At 42.4% G+C, this 14251-nt stretch overlaps 1 protein-coding gene and 1 pseudogene across 4 annotated transcripts in view; both read left to right on the plus strand.

Moving 5' to 3' along the window:
- The window catches only part of ARHGAP6 (Rho GTPase activating protein 6), a 446194-nt gene that overhangs the window by 420805 nt on the left and 11138 nt on the right, over positions 1-14251 (plus strand). For all 4 annotated transcript variants that reach the window (XM_006906035.3, XM_025041011.1, XM_015599343.2 and 1 more), the window contains exon 10: positions 5155-5252. In XM_006906035.3, the coding sequence (XP_006906097.2) occupies positions 5155-5252 (98 nt within the window). The remainder of the gene's footprint in view (positions 1-5154; positions 5253-14251) is intronic.
- Positions 13490-13608, plus strand: LOC112472289 (annotated as a pseudogene).

Here is a 14251-nt window from a genome sequence, read left to right on the forward strand (position 1 = left end):
AGGAGCAGAGACATATTGAGAGGAAATCCCATAACTCAGTTCTCCCTCAGAGTATTAAACGAAAGAGAAGACAGAGATGCTCTCTGCCAGCATATGGGGTAAGAGGCAGAGGTGGATGACTTAGTCAAGAAAGACAAAATTGCAGAACAAATATTGGCCATCTCCATGTTATCTGCTTTTACTTTTTCTTTTAAGTGTTTATTAATTATTTTGTCTCTTTCTAATAAAACCTTTTATTTTAAACCTCTTTGCTATTGGAAAGGTACTTTCAAATCTGCTAGCCCTTTTGATTCACATAACATTTCCATAAAGGCAAGCAGGATATGCCTGGATTTTCAGGTGAAGGAACACAATCCTAAAGAAGATGGCCGATGCGTCCAAGTTTACATTAATTATAAGCAGCAGAGCCAAAACTATACTGCAGGGGTTATCGACTCTTAGATACTTTTTCAAAAACATTCTAATTCCTGAAAAGGAATATCTGTGGGAATGGTCTACCTGGATGTTTCTTACTTCCTGTTTCTGATCAATTCATTCCCTTGACTTTCGTTTCCCTCCTAAGCCTCTAAATTAATACAAAATGAATGTTCACCCAATTGAACTGAGCCATTAGTTTGAAATGTTTAGTAAATAAGAGGAAGTGAAATGTGCAAATACGGACAAAGATTAGGGGCATTATTGGGAAAAAGGCACTGGATGATGCTGTATGAATAGTAAGCCAGTTCCAAGCATCATTTCAAATTCTCTACCCTTATTTTCCCACCGGCCCCAATTTTCTGAACAATTCCTTTATGGGGAAAAAAAAATGTGTGAAAAGAATGTGATAACCACTACACGACAGACACAGGCAACAGTTTATTGTTTACCAGAGGGAAAGTGGGCAGGAGGGAGTTAGATAACGGTAAAGGGGGTCAAATATATGGTGATAGAAATTTAACTCTGGGCGCTATACACACAATGCAATATGCAGACGATGTATTATCGGAGTGTGTGCTTGAAACCTATATAATTGTATTAACCAATGCCACCCTGATAAATTTAATTTAAAAAATTTGGTTTTATCGTATGAAATTTTTTCTTTTCTTTTTTTCCTATGAACTTTTGAAGCTGCTCTAAATCATTTTGTAACAATATGAGATAGAAATAAATTAATTAAAGTAATGGATTATATACACCGTAGTCAGTCTTACATAATAATAGGAAAATGTTATCTATAGTACATGGATTTTTTTTTTTTATTCTTTGTAAATAGTGACTCCAAGCCAAAATGGTATCATGAGTTTTTTAAAAGAAACTATAGACAGATTTCTAGCACTGACCCCATTCTGTTTGCATTTGTTACAAGTAAAGGTCACAAATGCTACATAAAATAAACCTCAATAGTGTAATCGGTTGGGAATTAAGCCTGGTTAAATGAGTAAAAACTCCGAATTGCAGAGTGTTTAACAAAATGCTGTGGGAAGTTATTTTTTAAATAATGATACTTCCTGTAGCCTATTCTAATAATGTACCCAAGTTAATAATTTATCATTAGACACACCGCATGCCCTCAAAGAATAAACATTGTGATGCCAGCATTCTGAGGAGCATGTGCTCTCGCTGTTTATTCTTTGGTGGGAATGGACCGGTGCTTGGAGCAAAAATTTTTATTACGTGTCTAAGCAAAAATCACATGTAATTTTTATTACATGTAAATTACACTAACTGGATGAAAATGCACGTATTTTTTCCAATTTGCTCATGGAATTTTCTTTTAAAAAGAGTTCATGATATACATTTTTTTGGCCTATATTATCTTTTGCTTTGCTGTGTACTTTTTTAAAACGAGTACTCTCTCTTCTCATTTTCACCCTTTAGGCATTACTTTTTGAAAAATTGATATAATAGTGCATATCTGTTAGGTCGTATTATCTGAAAACTTTCCGGTAACAATTATAAGTCTTTTTATTTGTTTAATTTATTCAGTAAAATAAAAGAATCTCTCAGCCTCGACCTAAAAGCTCTGCCCCTTCTCTTCTTTCTTTCTCATTCCCATGCTATTGCGTTCAGTCACAGAAATTTAAATGCCATATGTGTGTCCCCCAGATTTCTATGTCCAGCCCGAGCCTCCCCCCTGAACCCCAGACCTCTATTCCCAGTTGCCTACTGGATCTCCTTCATCTGGATGTCTTGCGGGCCTCTCGCCCTTATCATATCAAAGCCACACTCCTAACCTTGACCCCAGCCTCTTCCTCCTGCAGCTTCTCTACACCAGCCACCAGCCATCCCATCCTTCTAGGTGCCTAGGCCTCAAACATCGAGGTCATTCTTCCTTCTCTTTCCTACTCCTTATCGCACTTTTTTCTCTCTCTATCTGCAGATCAGTTAATGCTTTCATCTCTATCTTCACTATCTCCAGGATCCAAATATTTTCCATCAGCCCACTAGATCGTGGCTCAGCATTCCAGCATCTCTCTCTTCTAGATGTATCAACAGCCCCTATCTGCAGTTTCTGCTCCCCACCCCACCTCGTTTCCCTGCAATCAACTGTCAACTCAGCAGCCAGAACGATGACAATTCATGTTAGTCCTCTCCTCAAAACCTCCAGTGGCTCCCCACCCACTTAGATGGAGAGCAGAAGTCTTGATCATGACCCGTAGACTCCACGGCATCTAGCCTTGGCTACCTGACTCACTTCCTACTACTCGCCTCCTTCCTCTTACTCCGTTCCAACCTCATTGGCTTCCTTGCTGCTCCTGATGCAAGATCTTGCTGATTTTTTCTTCCTTCTGCTTGGAATGATTTTCTGCGATTTCTTCATCAACTTCAGTTCTCTGCTAAAATGTCAATTTCTCTGCGGCTTGACTATCCTATTTAAATAGCATTCTCCTCCCCAGCATCCTCCATCGCCCTTCTTTGCTTTGGTTTCATCCATGTGATCCATGCTGTGTTTTCTTTGTTTCAGTGTTTAATGCCAGTCTTCCCATATTCATCATTGGGAGACAAGGATTCTTGTCTGTTTAGTTTGTAGCTGAATCCCAGCATACAGTGCCTGGCATTCAGCAAGCATTCACCAAATATTTATGTAATGAATTAAAGGAAGGAGGTGGGAAAAGGCCAGAGGGAGAAGCACAGTGTTGCTGAAGTAGAGGGTGTGTGAGGATGTCTGCTAGGGGAGAAAACGGGACATACAGATTGAGGCGAGCAAGGGGAGGTCTTCAGCGACAGGGATAAAAGGGTTTTTGAGCAAGTGAGTGTCTTGATCAGAGCATTCTGACAACCATACAGATAAAAAATTTGATGCACATGTTGAAGGAAATAGTATACAAGTTAGCAAGCTGTGGCATCAAAGGCCTTCCAAGGATGTATCTTTCTTTTCAACTAAAAACCCAGACTAGCTTAAGGAATTTGGAGCTCACATAGCTGAACGATCCGAAAGCAAATGTATCTTCAGGCATAGCTTTACCTAGGACTCAAATAATGTCAACAGACGCCTTTCATTTCTTTCCATTCCTCAGTATTGTTTTTTCAATTGTCAGCACAGTCTTCAGGCCCGATATGGCTACGGGTCCTGTGTCCTCTTTCTGAAAAGTCTCAGGGAAACTCTTGTGGCTTTTCATTGTCTCTGATGGAGTTATATGCCCGTCGCCCAGGCCTCCATGGTCATCTGGGAATGGAGTGAGCACTGACTTGGACTAGGTTACACTTCAGCCTTGAGCTAAGGGTTGGAGAACGGTTCATTCTCCAGAGGGAACTTGGGGTATAAGTGTTATATGAAGAGGGGCATGGAATCTGACAATGGAATCTGGTAATGGCCAACAGTTGACCGCTACAAAGCGGTAATGAGGGCTTGAACTCAGATCACTGCAGTTGGAATGGAAGATGGAGGAAAGAAGTAACAGGCATCACGGAGACGAAATCAAGAAGCTCTCCTAGCTCCGAACGGGGAAGGGAAAGGACACAGAGAAGTCTGGCTGCAACTCAGATTTTGCATTTGTGAAACTAGGGTTTGGCAATGTCGTTAATGAAGATTTGGGATGAAGTAGGAGGAACAGATTTATGAGAAAAGGAAAGCATTTTCATCCCTGTTTTCATTAATAAAATTGTTTCCAGCTTCTCAAAACTCAAGAAGAATTGAGTTCCACAAGAGGCAGTAGGCAAATTTTTCCATCAACCATTTATTCTCAGAAGACTTATCTCTGCTCATGAGTCTTATCTCCAAGCCCATGTGTGAGAGAATCAGACTGAAAATTTATTTTCTCTCAATAGTTTGAATTTCCTTTGGTTGAGCTACCAGCATCTACAGAGTAGAAAACCTTTAGGGCCAAGTTCAGTCGTTACTTGTAGAACATTTCCACGTGAATGATTTAAGATTGTAAGGCCGTCTTCTAATGCTCTGTGGATTAGGCTTAGAGGAACATGAGACATTCATCCATAGAACTCTAGCGAATGCCTTGTCAAACTACGAAGTGAGAAACTTAACTATTAATGGGCCAGGATGCAGGGAAGGAGTGAACGCAGGCACTGAATGAGAAAATGACCAGCACAAGTGTAGCAGTCCACATTTCTTTCATGTTGACTATCTGCCAGGTACTGTTCTAAGTTCTCAACATATAATAAGTCATGTAATCACCACAACAATTCTTCGCGGTGCATACTATTATCATCCTCATTTTACAGGTCAGAAAACGGAGACGTAGAAAGGTCATGTACCTTGCCGAAGGTGCCACAGCTAGAAAGTGGAACTGGGACTCAAACACAAGCAGTCACAATGTATGCCCGCTGTCCTGGCATAAATACCAATCTGAACTCTAGAAAGTGTCCCCATTTGAACAATAAATTATGACTACCATTCCTCTGAACTATGATACTTTGCTCACCTGAAGCCAAGAAAATCTAGTCTGAACAACAGAGGCATCCAAGTAATTAAGCCACATCTCCAGCCATAAGAGGGGTGACAGTTTGGCCTGAGTATAACTATTCGGTAATCATCTAGTTTGTCCTAAGAATTTAACCAGCCTTATGGATTGGTGTAGGTTTAGTGTGACCCAGCCAATCACTCTGTTCTCTTAACAACTCTTAAGGCCCCGTTTTATGCTATTAGAAGTTACCAGTGACCACGATTTGCCTCTTTCTGGAATGGTTTTACTTATGCCCCACGTTTGGCCCCTCCAGGTCCCCCCGGATCTCCAGAATGAAGTGCTGATCAGCCTGCTAGAGACCGACCCTGACGTGGTGGACTATTTACTCAGAAGAAAGGCATCGCAGTCCTCGTGAGTAGGCCAGCTTTTCCATCTTCTAAAGCAGCTTGGGGATTTCTGTTTCCATTTCTAAAGAGTTATGAAAGTTTACTTTACATAATTCCATGCAGGGTGACTTAAAGTGGAATTTTGGCAACTCTCTGGCCTATCCAATCAGTTTACCTAACCAGAAAATGTTTCAGTCTTACCGATCCACTTATCGAATTAGAAACTGCTTTACAGGATTTTTCTGTTTCATTCTTGGCTTTTTCTAGTCCCTTGAGGCCCTTTTGACTGTGTTTACCAGGAAAAAAAAGCACTAAATCACTGGCAAGAAGCTCAAGGGATTGACTAGGATGCACATCAGTGATTCTACGTCTAGAATCCTGATAACTCTACTTAGGGGCCCCTAAAGCTGAGGCTGGATGCATCTTATGTGTGTCATTTACAACTGTGAGCCACGCATTACCAAACCACAAGACAGGCCTCGGCTGAGGCTTAGGTGTCTGTTTGAAATTAGAGGAAGGACCCTCTTGATTCTCTCTCCCTTTATAGTTAGCATCTTTTGATAAAAATGCATGCTGATCTCCACATGCACCCGTTTGCCATGAGTAAAAATGCAAGCCATGCTGTAGGCTATGATTTGCTGCCATTTTTGCCTCCAGAGGAAGAGCACTGAATTTTTACATTAGCCAGATTTAATAATTAATCACAATCACTTGGTACAGACGCAGAGCACTTAGCAAATCCAGTTAAGGGGATAATATTGCATCATGAACCAGGAGCGATGTTGCCACCATGACGCCAAGTCTTAAGATTGTGACAGAAAAACTTGTTATCCTGTCATGAAAGCATCATTTATGTTATGCTTTTAATCCACTGAATTTCAACAATTGTAAGACACATTTCCGCCATGTTTCATCATCTCTGACGTTGCAATTAACCTTATAACCAATGGCAAGTCCTAATTTAGTTCATAGCATTTTTTTTCTTTCTTAATCATATGTAAAATAACAGTATGTCCTATTCAATGATATCTTAGAAACATCGACACAGGTCAAATGGCTCCTTTATATTGATGCCGAATTTGATACATTAATTTTCATTTAAAACTATGTCAGTTATAAAAATGTGATATTCTTTAGAGAAATTTGGTGAGAAGGAATTCCATGTTGTTCAGGCCTCCTTTTTCCTGGGTCATTACATTAACAGCACTGATAAATTCAGCTTCATTTCATTTCCTGCAGAGCAGGGAAGAATTTTTAATTGGATCATCCTTTCGAACGCACTTTTAAAAATCCATCTTTTGCCAATCATTATTGGGCCAAATTCTGGTGCAAGTAAGACATTCTCCCTGGATTCAAAAGCCCTAAGTAAACCACGAGTGAGTAGAAATATATTTAAATGATAAGTGGGCTGGCATTTCCTGGTCTTGCTTTTCATATCAGAGAATTGGGCTCACTTAAATTTTTCCTAGATTTTTAACTTATCGAGGTATAAGTTCTAATTTAAGCTAACAAATGGCTTTTCCTCACAGTATATCTTGTGTCACTAGAATTTTAATGAACTTACTTATTTTCCACCCCCTTCCAAGAAAACAGATGTGGTGACATTTCTATTTGTGAAACTCTCATTAATCTGCATTTATAATATTTTATGAGTACTCTGTGGGAAAGCTAGAAAACGCACACCTAAAAAAGGCACTGGTTTTGACTTGCCGAATTTCTGTTTTTATATGACATTTGAAAATATATGCATTGTACTTTTGAAGGGTGGTTGATAATAGTTATTTTTATGTGGCTTCTAAGTACACTCCTTGCATATAAATGCCAAGAAGTATACCTTCTTTCTTTACTCTTAAGAAAAGGAAAAAAGTATACATGTTAAGCTCATTCCAAGCTGTGCAATTTCCTAGCCCTGTCCCCGTGGGAATGAGAATCATAAGGTCTAGGCAAGCTCACCCTAGGCCAAGACCTTAGGTGAGTGTCAGGGCTTCAAGGACAGGGGGGTGGACTCGTGGACGCTCTGTGGACGTCATAGACTCGTGTTACCGATCAGAATACATTTGGAGAAGACTCTTAGCAGGAAGGAGAAGGGACTGTTTGGTTTTATTCCTCTAGGTACAAGCCAAGGATTGGCCCAGATTGATAACGATGTCATGAAGTAAAAATACATAAATTAATAAATAGATATTCATTTTTAATGGCCTTTGGAGGCTCCAGAGTCCTAGCCCTCAAGCTGTAGGTCATTTCTTTGTGCCTTAATCACATGCTTCTCAGTCTTTACTGTGCGCATAGATTTGCCAGGAGATCTTGTTAAAACGCTCTTTCTAAATCAGTAGGTCTCAAAGAAAATCAGTAGGTCTCGGGGAGAGAGTCTAAGAATCTGCATTTCTCACAAGCTCCCAGATGACGCTGTGATGCTGCTGGTTCATGATCCACACTTTGAGGATCGAAAGCCTCAAATATCAAGGCATATTCTTGACTTTGAGAGCTTGCAAACTTGTTGAAGGAGCCCTACAAGGGTAAAAGTAATAGGATGCATGCTCTTATGTTGCAGAGTGCAAAATGACATGTGCCGGGCCATTGGTTCTCAGACTTGCTTGCCCAACATGAAGCTTGAAATACAAGTATGCCTGGGTGCCAGCCCTAGAGATCCTGATTCATTTGTTCTGGGGTATAGTCTGGACATTGGGGCTTTTAAAAGCTTCCCGTGTGATTCTCCTGAGCATCTGAGGGAAGGACACTGGCTTAGGTCCACCACAATAGATGCCACATATTTACTATCACGGGGACTTGAGGTGGGGGATTTTTAACATTAAAAAGGGGCCTTTGTGTTGACCAAGAAAGGGAACCCATACTCCAGACCTAAATACACTTGGAGTTTGGAGGAGAGAAAGAGGTGTGACCTGCAGCCTCGGGGATGGCTTCTGAGAAGAACAAGGATTTGCAGTGAACTTGAAGATTGGTGTCAGCAGGCATGGATGTTTGGGGATCTCGCAGCACGGCCTGGACATAAGAGTAAATACGTTGCCTTGTGGGGGCACATTCAAGGGCTGGCCGGCAGAGAGGGCAGAAGCCTTCAATGGCAGGTTTAGGGGTGGCGCTTAAGAAACAGTAGCAAGGAATTACAGTGATGATAAATTACGACGGTGATAGATTACAGTGGTGAGGAATTACAGTACTCCAGCTGCCACATGGTGCTGGCTACTTCGATAGGGCTACACCATCAGCTGTCCACTAATAGCACATACCTGTATAGGATAACACGCTGGTTACGAGCTTCAGATCCAGAACCAGATCGCCTGAGTTCCAATTCCAGTTTCACCGCTATTAGCGTTGTTAGGTCAATAAATTCATCCCTCTCTGTGTCAGATCCCTCATCAGTAAACTAGAATCAAAAGTAGCACCAGCTTTATAGCGTTGTCGCGCTGCTAGAATACTAGCTGTTTTTTTAATAAGTGTCAGTGATTGCTATCACGTTAGTTGAAATTTCACCATTGTCATCGACAAGTACTTACCAAAGACTTGGGCGTCGCCGAAATCCACCTTGCCACCCATGAGATGGCAACGTATGAAGCAGCTATGGCGAAGCCTAGCTGCCACACGCCTAATCTCACTGGCATCAGGATGACGGCGCTGGTTCTGGAACAGAGCAAGGCATGAGGGTGAAAAGACTCTGAAGTGGGAACATGACCTGCTCGCACTAGGCCAGGTAGATTTCAGAAGGGACTGGAGGCGACTGTGTGTCTGCAGGTAATGAGGTAGAGGACCTGGGCGACCGTGGCACAATGAGAATGGACGGAATTCTTGTTTTGAAGACTTTTTGTAGTGAAAACTCAGCTAAAAGGTAGGGGGCCGGGCAGTAAAAGGTGACAATCAAAGAATTTGAAGGAAGACAAGAGAGTGAGAAGCAGCAGTAGCTTTTAAAATGACTACCTGGAGGTTCGGGCCTGGTTGGTACTTGGATGGGAGACCACCTAGGAAGACCGGGTGCTGTAGGTGTAAAAAATATATAATAATAATAATAATAATAATAACTTTGTAACCCTTAATGCAAAACTCATTTTGGCAATGATAGTAAGTGATACCATTAGGTAAAAAGTTGAGGGGGAACTTTATAATGGAGGGATCAGGCTGACACTTCTTAAACCCACCGATCAAGTTTAGTATCTTTGGAGTTTTTTTTTTTTTTTCCTGAAGCTTCTGTTCTTTGCCTGTGTCTCACATGGAAACTGGACAAGATTTTGTTTGCAGTGGAAAAGTAACTTTCCAAGAGTATAGAACTAAGAACGAAACCATATTTGTTGTAACTTCTGTTTTGAAAGATCAGACATTTAGCGATGCTTGGGAAGTTTGCTTTGTTTTGGTTTGAGTTTTTTCTCTTCACGCAACAAAAGAATTGGGGGAACGAAAGGAGGATTCGTTATTTTTTCTCGTGCGTGTCTACTTACATTTTTGGCTTCAACCAAAATGGAATGCCAGAGGGAGAGCAGGAATTTATATTGCTAACAATGCAAGACTTCAGGTTTATTAGTTGCTTGTCTAGTATATTTATTAGAATTATATGCTCTTTTCTGCAAAGATATTTAAAATAGACCTCCCTCTTTTGACTTAGGGGTGTAAGGAAATGAGGGACGAGAATGGAAGGTAAATCAGAAAGGATAAGGTGTGTCAAATGCGGCATTTGCAATAGACAGGGCTATCCTAGCAGGGCTGGGCCCAGGGTGCAGAGAGAGGGCCGCTCACCTCGATGCGGAATTTAAGGGTATGCTAGAAAACTCAGCCATCAAAATGAACAATATTGAAATACGATATCTTTAAAAATCAAAGTTAATGCCAAACATCTACAATGAACAAAATATTAAAACATTTTTGGAAGACTAGTGCCAGGCCAAGCCTTGGAGCCTGAAACAAAAGGTAAAATGTATGCACCTGACTCTACTGGAAGCCAGTTATCAATAGTGTTTTGAAAATGTATTTCTTTACTTTCGATCGAGAGAATTGTGCTTTTTGACAATTTCTCTGGACCAGTGGCAATCTTACATAATTTTTAACTCATTAAAATAATAACGAAATTCTATTTTGGCATAAATAAAACATTTAAATTTAATATAATGTTGTAAGTTCTAATGTATCTATTTTTCCATTTTTCTGTATTTTTCAGTTGCTTTAATGTTCTGGGGAAAAATTACCATTAAAAAATTACATAAAACCTTGTATACCTAGATGGTATCCAAAACTAAGTAGAGCATTTTCTCTGCCGTATTCAGGAAACAAAATCAAAATAAAACGATTTTTAACTACATTTGGAGAGAAGGCTGATATGGATAAATCAAATCCATCCTTACATATATTTTAAATTTCATTGTATTTAATTCTGTTAGCAGCCTTCACAAAGTTTTTATTTAAATTGCCCACCAAAATAGCAAAACCAGTGAGCAGCCAATCAGGACCATGGATGAAGACCCATAGTTGTCTCAAAGGACAAAATTTCAGAACCGGAAAGTAATTGTTTTGTTGCGTTGAATGTTCTTCCTGCCGTAAAATAATTCTACCTTCTTCATGATGGAGGAGTATTAGGCCTTCTCATTATTTAAAGGCATTATGTTTCAATTATCAAATAAATATTTATTTTACTCTTTCAATGATTGTCATTCAAAAGGTCTAAAAACCATGGATTCTTACAAGATGGACTATCATTTCTGTCTTCCTTTTACTAGTAGTATTTGTAAAATCATAAAAATTCTCAGAAAATTTTCAGAGACAAGAAATGAGACCCTCCCAGTATAGCGTAACGGCAGTGAGTCCTATAGACTGGCAGTAGCTTGCGGCTTCAAATGCCGTTCTTTGGAAATTATGAAGCATTAACAGCACACGCGCGTGCGCGTGCACACGCACACACACACACACACGCTCATACCCTCTCTCCCTTCCCCTCCCTCCCTCTCTTTCTCTCTCCCCTTCACTCCCTACCTTTCTCCCTCTGTCTCTCCATTCGAGAAAGCCTTTTCAGCCCGGCAACTGTAGGAAAAAACATGTGGAACACAGAATTTCATAATAAAAAATTCCAAAAAGTACGAATGTGCCTTCTGTGGAAAGGCAATTCAAGATGGAGGGAGAATTTATCACATCACCTCTTTCTTCCAACACCTTTACTATGATTCACAACTTCTTTATAAACTAGCAAAATATTCATTGGAAGATGTTTTATCGAGCATAATGTAAACAAAATTCATAAGATCAGCATTGTTTTCTCTTCACCTGTTGTTGTAAATGCCTCCATATGCCAGGATGATTCGGAGGGGATTAATAAGAGCTAAGAATGAGGAGAGAAGTTTTACCAAAGCCCTGGGCAAGTTCTGGTACCCAGAGTGCTGGCTTCATCTCCTGGTGGGGTGTCTGGATGCATGTCAGCTTCTCTTCCGGGCAGGCTGTCTTTGTCCCTAGGATTCGGCATTAGGGCTGCTTTGCAGAACTGAGCATGATAACCGTGACAATCCCCCGCAGATCCAGAGCTGCTGCGGCAGTGGATTAATGCAGTCTGAGATGGCCATGTGCTTTGTGTTCCAACGGACTAAGGTTTATCAGGCCAGCGGCTGAGCCGAGAATGAAGCCAATGCGAGTTTGAAATCTCCCAGGATATTTCTCGCTGGGGTAGCTCAGCGAGGAGCTGGGCTGGCCACACCCGGTGATTGAACCGGAGTTTTCCATTTATCCACAGAATGAGTTCTGTGCCTCCGGCGGCAGTGCAGGCCCAGCCGCAGTACCCTGCCAGCGTGTTTACACCCTGACCTGGAGGGACCGGCCAAGGGTGAGAAAGCGATTCACTCTCCATGTCCATCTCATGCCTATTTGGTTAGCTAAGACTGGCCGTGCATGCCGTGATGCTGCCCGGGTTTGCTGTCTCACCCGCCGTTCGTGGAGGCAAAGCCATGTCAGGCGGCGACCTTTCCGCCTGACATTCCCCACCTCAAACACGAAAATTTCACGACATAAAAAGAGGCCACCACCTGCTTTCTCACTATTTCTCATCTAGTGTAGCACTGGTTAGTGTAGCACTGGTTAGAGCAAATCTTTTATGTAAACACATCAATATTCGATTGCCTTTAATTAGAGTGTGAACCTCAAATGCCTCTCATAGAGTTGAACCATCTTAGAGGCAAATCTTAGAGAAGACATTGGTGGCCGCCTCTCTGTGTGGCACGATGCCAAGTTCTGTCCCCTTAAAGGAAACTCACCCAGCAAGAGCGGACCATGCTGTGGATTCGAATCATACACATTTTCTCCTTTAAAAAAAAAAAAAACAAACCTGAGCTACGGTTTTCTCCATGTAGAGTTCCATTCCTTAGGGGATTTGTTCTGTCTTTTTAAGAGAGCTCAGGCGGGCGGGGGGAGCCGTGAGGTTCTCGGTGAGCCCCCCGCCCCCCCTCCACCGTGTCCCCTCGCATTCCCCTGCCTGTCCCCTCACTGGGTCCCGAGCCCGTCCCCTCGGTGTCTCCTGGGCATTCAGCCTCCTAGTCCATCCGCTGGGGGCCGTGGACGGCAGACTGGCCTTGTCCTGAGGCCCCCGCCCGGCTCCACGTCCGAGGCTGCTGGGCCGTCCCTGCCCTCTGCGGAAGGTCGCTGGTCCCGCTGCCCAGCATCCTGCCTGTCTGAACCCAGTACTGTTACGTCACCGCAAGTCTATGTGACGTGAGACAGCCCTGCCCGCGTAGCCACCTCTCAGGTGTCCCCTTCACTACTCCAGTGTCCCTAGCGGGCGGAGGTCTGGTTAACCCTCCCAGAGCTATGACCTCCCCTTTCCCGCCTGCCCAGGGTGAGCGCAGAAACGCTCTCCCCGCCTGGGCCCCGCCTCCGCCTCCGGGGGAGCCCTGCACCCCCACCCCGCCTGCCCACCAATTAAAGGCTGCCCCACCTCGTCCAAAAAGGGAGCTGGTCCTGTATTAATCATGATAAATCTAATGAAAAAGCACTGGAATGACAAGAAAATGTCTTAAAACTCTGAACTGCCTATCTTGTAGTCAGAGTCCTCAGGAGGTGAATAAAATTGTTTTATTTATTCATTGGCAAGCTCGCATGTGAAAAAGCAAGTCTTGGATTATGGGTTCTTAGGCAAATTCGGCCACCCCCTTACCAACCTCTGCTGGGAAAGTAAAATGATAGGACATAATTTAAACATTTAAAAGGGTCATCGACTCTAAGTATAAAATATAACATTTTACTGTTGATTTTTCATAATATTGAATAGCACTTATCAAATAAATTTCAGTCTACACCCATGCCACCCTGAACAAACCCGATCCCGTCTGATCTCGGAAGCTAAACAGGGTCGGGACTGGTTAGTACTTGGATGGGAGACCACCTAGGAAGACCAGGTGCTGTAGGCATAAAAAATAAAAAAATAAGAGATGGTAAGCAGGCAAGTCCTTGCAATCTGTGAGGCCAACCAAGGGTTGCCTCGCCTAAAATTAATTAATTAACTAATTAATTAATTAGTGAGCCCAGCCACCCTGAGGAGATTCATGGCCGGTGTTGGCTGTGAGACACTTCATCCACCTCCATGTCCAGGGATTATTTTTAGCCACCTCCTCCGGTGTTTCCTCTGATTGGGGCCCCAGCTGTGGTCACTTCGGTGGCTTGATTTAGGAGAATGAATCAGAACAGCAGAAACAGGCAGGCTGGTCTCTCCTGTGCCCCTCCCACTTCGACATGTTCTGCTCCAAACTAACCAAACTACATTCCATTATCGGGATCTTGCTGACGGGAGCTTCCTGGTGTGGCCTTCCTCCCCCTCTACTCAGCTGTGGCCCCAGCCACCTCAAGGTCAGGACCACCACAATGACCCACAGTGTGAGCCAGTGCTGAAGTTTTGGCCATTATTTGTGGTTTTCCTCCTGATCTGACTCTTAGTCGTTCCTTAGCCCACTGTCACATCTGTGGATTGGGAGAAGGAAGGTAGGTTCGATATTGCATCATCTCAAGCTTCCCATGCATCAGAATTACCTGGAGGGCTTTTAAAAACACACTTTG

Source organism: Pteropus alecto, unplaced genomic scaffold, assembly GCF_000325575.1.
Source record: "Pteropus alecto unplaced genomic scaffold, ASM32557v1 scaffold511, whole genome shotgun sequence".
NCBI lineage: Eukaryota > Metazoa > Chordata > Mammalia > Chiroptera > Pteropodidae > Pteropus > Pteropus alecto.